This window comes from Belonocnema kinseyi, chromosome 3, assembly GCF_010883055.1.
Source record: "Belonocnema kinseyi isolate 2016_QV_RU_SX_M_011 chromosome 3, B_treatae_v1, whole genome shotgun sequence".
NCBI lineage: Eukaryota > Metazoa > Arthropoda > Insecta > Hymenoptera > Cynipidae > Belonocnema > Belonocnema kinseyi.
This window is the reverse complement of record NC_046659.1, coordinates 21,261,858-21,267,990: the sequence shown is the minus strand read 5'-3', so window position 1 is coordinate 21,267,990 and position 6,133 is coordinate 21,261,858. Positions and strand designations below refer to the sequence as shown.

Here is a 6,133-nt window from a genome sequence, read left to right as displayed (position 1 = left end):
ATATGTTAATCTAGTAGATGTGGAATCTTTTGTAAAAATACGAATTGTGAACTCTAGACAACATATTTTGTTCATTAAAATCTGTCTAGTGGTTTTCGAGCGAAACCACTTTTTTATCTTTCTTTCCCCTTCAATAACTTAAGAAAGTTCAATTTGAAGGTTAAAATTCGCTGTGGATTTTTGCTACCTTAGGATGAATATTTGACTTTAGTTTCAGCCTGCTACAAGCAGGAGTATCTTTTTCACGCCTACCTGGCTTGCCCTTTTAAAAATATTAAACTTCTTCAAACTCACAAGTAAACATTTCTGAATAGTTTTTTTCAATGATATTAGACAATTCTCATTAAAGTTGAATAATGGAAAAAAATAGTATTCATAATAACTGTTTCGCGAGGCTTTTAAAACTACGTTTTGTTTCTTTCCACGATTAACATTTGCATGGTGTCTTTGGGATAAGGATACCGTTTTAATCCAAGTGGTAGACCTAATCGTCGAGTTGGAGGGAGCAGTTAGACAAGTTAAACTGATAAAGTATAAGAATAGTGTTTCCATGATGCCTTCCTCGGGTATTGGAAAATTTTTTAATGGAATTATAAACATACGTTCTTCTCCTTGAAACCTAAACGTGATGACTTCGTTCTTCCGATGCTTATCATTACCCATTAAAAACTATTTATTCAAGGGAATTCTCTGGTGGTTTTTGTTAATGCAATTTCCTTTAATTAGATTTATCGATGCGCCCCTATCAGCTAACAATTTTAATGGTTTATTTGCTTCGTATAACTGTCCTCTAATAGAATATAATCTAGATATTGCTGATACGCTGATGTATGTATATTGATAATATGTATATTGATAATATGTATATTGTAAATTGATAAGAAAAATCAAAAATGAACATCAGTTAAGGATTATACTTTTTATTTTTTTGTTTAATTACGCTGTGGCAGCCTAGGTTAGAGTTTGAATTCCCCCGATGAATTTTTGTTTTTGTATTATTCATATAAAAAATATGTGCAAATAGTACGTAATTTACTCTTGCAGTTATCCAATACTGACTGTGACTAATTAAGAGCAATTGCATGTTAAAAAAAACAATGAAATACATGTAATATAATTGACAACTTTTTTTCAGATCGCTTTCCCCTTCGAGTGTCTGTTCTGTACAGAATATAAAGTTTGATATTGCCTATGACTTATAAAGAAACCCAGTCTTCAAAAAAAGTTATAATAACAAAGGCTAAATCTTCATTAAAAATGGATAATGACATTTGTATCCAGTTTTCAAAACCCGCTTCACCGAATGTTCTACCTGATTCTCTATCAGCTGAACTTCATTCTGAAGATTATATAACAACGCCTGATTTACCGATAGATTCTCAAGTTATTTTCGAGGGAAGGTCAAAATCAAATTCTTTATCGCCAAAGAATTCACCATCACTTTCTCAAAGTAACGTATTAGAATGCACTCGAAGTGCACGTTCTACGTCAGAGTCGCCATCATTTAAGTCAGATCGTGGAAGTGACTCAAAAAGAATGTCGCGTCGAGATCATGCTAAAGATATAAATTTAATCCCTAGTTCTAATACAAACTATAAAGAAAGAAAATCTCACATTCAAACGCCAACTTCTGTAAAAAGCTTTGCTTTCAGATCCTCTCGTAACCGGAATGCGTCTAGTTCAAGTTCTGTCTCAAGGCACTCCGTTTCTAGGTCTCGATCAAGATCACATTCTTCGAAAAGTTCCTTTTCAAGATCACCGTTACAGAAAAGATCTTTTTCTAGGTCAATATCCCGGAAAAGATCTCAATCCAAATCACCATCTCAGATAAGATCTCAATCAAGGTCACAGTCACGTAACAAATATCTATCAAGGTCACCGTCGAAAAAAATGTCTCTATCAAGATCAAAGTCACGGAACAAATCTCGATCGAGATCACAGTCACTAGCCAGATCTAGATCAAGATCAGCATCTCGACATAGGTCTCGATCAAGATCACAGTCACGGAACAAATCTAGGTCAAGGTCAGTGTCATTAAAAAGACCTCGATCTTGGTCACTATCTAGGAGTAGGTCTCAATCAAGATCACTGTCACCCAACAAATCTCGATCAAGATCACAGTCACAATCGATGAAAAGATGTCATTCAAGATCACCGACCCGGAAAGGATCTCTATTAAGATCACCATCTCGGAAAAGATCTCTTGCAGATTCAAATTCATTAAGAGGATCCATTTCTCCTAAATCAAGATCTGTATCTAGATCGCGATCACATTCACGCAAATCTGTAACTAGATCACGATCTGATTCACGCAAATCCTTTTCTAGATCACCTTCTGCTTCAAGTTCAAGATCAGGATCTAGGAAATCCAGTATAAGTTCGAGATCACAGTCAAGATCACGATCTCGGTCAAAATCAAAGCCTAGATCTAATACAAGATCTCGTTCTACTTCTTTGTCCAGAAGAATAAGAAGCGGCAGTAGTGATTCTGTAAATAAGTCAAAGAAGGAAGACCATTTAACATCAGATTCAGAAGACGGGACATTTAGTAAAGTAATTAAAAGATCGATCAATCAAATACCTGATTCGGATGATGAACTTGACATTAATGAACAGCTCGAAAAAAATCACGCTTCAGACGTTTTACAGGAAGATAAAGTGGTAAATGAGAAAGGTGAATTACTCGTAGACAATACGGAAAATGCAGATGATTCTGATGATGAAGTACACAGACCTGGTGAAGTGTGAGTATTCTTATTGATTTGTAGACAATTTTCTTTAAAGTAAAATGATTTTAATATCTTTTTAGTGACAATTATTAACTTGTCTGTCTGATTTTAATTTGGATCTCATAAATGTAAGTCAGCTCTCGGGAGAACAAAAATCAATTATAGTCCTGAATAAAAGCCACGATATAGAATTTTACTTCTAAAGTTTAAACTTTTGAGGCTTTTACGGATTACCCTTTATTAGGCCCGAATTTCTTCTTTATTTTGGTGAAACTTCAGGTGGTGAGGAGGGTACTAGTAAATAATGTTTCTTGTCCCAGGCATTCTGGATTTCCAAAACAAAACACAAAAAACAAAAACCCAACATCATCCATAATGATTAACAACAATCTTGTCAGGCGAAATGAAATTTTTGACTATAGTGAAAATCTCGGGAATTGAATATCCAGGTAATACGAAACATTAGTATCGAGAGTTTTCTCACAAAAGTTCAGAATAGAAAAGAGGTGTGTTACCTCACGGATAAGGAAACATTGATCGGGATGCCCTTCTAATTGGACGACCTTCCAAGTGAGTGGCTCAGTACCTAGTTATTATAATATTATTATACCATTTAGCTATTTACCTTTAGTGGTAGACATGATTCATTCAGGAAAGAAGGGAGTAGTGTGGGTAGGGATATAGATTTTTAGATTTATCGCATTCGTTCCGTAACATTGCTTCGACCCAGGTTGCTACTCAATCTCTCTAGCGATCATATTTGTCGCCTCATTTTTTTGTCCGCGCATTCCTCTCTAGCTTCGGTCACGTTCATGCATTTTTTATGTAAGGTATTGTGTTACTATTGCTTCTTCTGTCTTTTGGAATTAGGGTTTCCTTTAGACATTCTAACCATTCTTTCCGCTGTCTATTTCTGTGCACACAGTCAAGTACTTTACTTTGATATACTTGTTTCGTTAGTCGTTCATCTTTCATTCTCTGAACATGCCAAAACCATCTTAGCAAATTTCTTTCACATATGGCAACTAGTGTCTGCTCCATATCACATTCTTTGAGGATTATCTCATTACTTACTTTGTCCATCAGTGTTTTGCCGCATATCACGCGCAGGAATTACATGTTACTTGCGTTAATTTTACTCTTATCCTTTTTCTGATAGGTCCAAGTCTCGCTACCGTTATAGCACAGGCAGTATGAATATAGAATTATGTATTGCCCTTTTTGCTTCATTTGACATATTTTTACTTCTAAGAATGGGCCCTGCTCTACCGATGACATTCTTTCCATCGTTTAAATGCCTATCTAACTCCCCATCTGTCTCCGTCACTTGTGAATAGGGTACCAAGATACATGTACTGATCAATTTGTTCTATTCTCTCATCACTTAGGAAAATGTTACATATTTTTTTCTCACATTTTCCTTGATATACTATAATTCTTGAAACATATACGTCAATTTTGAGGCACATGTTGCTCATGCTTGTATTCAGTTTAATCAACATTCTTTGCAAGTCTTTGATTAACTCTGCCATCACAACTTTATCATCTGCGAGAACTAACTCAAGAATCCTCAATATCTCGAGATGCACACCTTCTTCTTCGAGGAGGGCCATTCTTATACACTTTTCCATGAATATAATAAATAGCCATGGATATCTTACATAATATCGAACTAGTCACTCAGTTTCCCATGTACCGTTACACTCTTTGGTACCAGCATAAATTGTTTTTATTGCATGTAGCAGCCCTCCACGAACTGCTTATTCTTTCAGGAATTCCCGAAGTTTACTTCTTTTCACCGAATCAAACGGTTTTTCTAGGTCAAAAAATACACAGAAAACTTTTCCTTACGCAAAGTTTTTTCTGTGATCTATCGTAAGCTAAATATTTGATCCATATATGATTTTTCGGGAGATTGACTTTTAGCTCCCGACCTTCACAGGCAGCCACTGGCTGAGGGGAGCGAACGTCCTCTTCCACTGCACGAACTACGTCTGTAAGTCCACCAATGTCCAGTCCTTCTCTCAAAAATGATTCCAGTTATCCACCAAGCATGTGGGCAGAAGCAAGTGCAGAATTGAATAAAACAACAAATGCTTGTGAAACTTTCCACTTTTATTTTAATCAGTCTTTTAATCAAATGCAACCAAATGTTTCCCATTTCACTGAAGTTTTGAAAGAGATTCAACTTCAAATCCAAATTAAAACTAACAGTTTTCATTTGCCCAATAAATTTCAGAACTGTGAATCGAAACGCAAGCATTCATTTGTTTTTAAACAAATTAAAATGTATCAGTGCAAAAAACTTTCGAGATTAAAAATTAAAGAGTAAAATTTTAACAATTCTTAAAAACTAGTAACTAAAGTAAAAGTAAGATTTATATGGACAAAATTATGATTTGAATTACTTTGACATTGTATAGTATTGGATAGTATTGACACGTGGATTGGGCCTACTGGGGATTACACTAAAAAAAAGCGCTTCATTATGCTTTACCTCCAGGGTGTTGCAGAAAAAAGCATACAAATCTATTTCCAATACAATTTCAGATATCACTGAACTAGGAAGGGTGAGGGAAAGTAGGGTTGGACATTGCTTGAGAGGGCGTAATACAAGAGGATAGATCCGTAATCCGTCCACTGGAAAGGGACGTTCGCTCCCCTCAGCTGGTGCCTACCTGTGAAACGCGGGAGCGAAAAGCATATTACCCGATTTTTCTGGTATACATCCATTTTGGACTTTCCACATCTCTTCTGCTGTTATTTTCATTACACTACGAATAAGTATTTTTGAATATACTTTACTTACGATACTTGATACTAGGCAGTCTGATAAGTCCCTGAAAAATGAAACACGGAGACGTTTTTTTGGCCAAAGTCGGTTTCATTTTTCAACGTACTCTCCTTTTAGGTTGATACAGCGAGTCCAACGATTTTATAACTTTTTGATACCGTCCGAAAAGTACTCAATCGGAAGGTCTCCAAAATACGCCTCAGTTTCAGCTATGAGCTCCTCATTGAAGTAAAAACGCTTACCGGTGAGCCATCTCTTCAGGTTAGGGAACAAGTAATAGTCGCTGGGGGCCAGGCCTGGTGAATACGGTGGCTGAGGAACCAATTCGAAGCCGATTGCATGCAATTTTGCTTGTGCAACTAAGCATGAATGAACAGACGCATTCTCGTGATGATAAAGCGGTTTTTTCTTCTTCAAATGCGATCGTTTTTCGGCGATTTCGATTTTCAATCGGTCGAATAATGATGAATACCAGGTGTATACATATGAAACCGGTATTGCCATCTACCGGTCAGTAGGCACACTTGTAGGCACTGTCGGAACTTACCATTTGTGCTAATTGGCGTATTGTCATCTGTCAACAATATCCAATACCAAACATTTCAAGTTT

The 6,133-nt window shown here is 36.2% G+C and overlaps 1 protein-coding gene across 2 annotated transcripts in view; it reads left to right on the top strand.

Moving 5' to 3' along the window:
- LOC117168859 (protein IWS1 homolog) overlaps positions 1 to 6,133 on the top strand; it is a 205,172-nt gene that overhangs the window by 53,422 nt on the left and 145,617 nt on the right. The window contains exon 2 of one of the 2 annotated variants that reach the window (XM_033354728.1): positions 1,136 to 2,744. In XM_033354728.1, the coding sequence (XP_033210619.1) occupies positions 1,192 to 2,744 (1,553 nt within the window). In that variant the 5' untranslated portion in view covers positions 1,136 to 1,191. The remainder of the gene's footprint in view (positions 1 to 1,135; positions 2,745 to 6,133) is intronic. The other variant, XM_033354729.1, reaches the window with a different exon arrangement.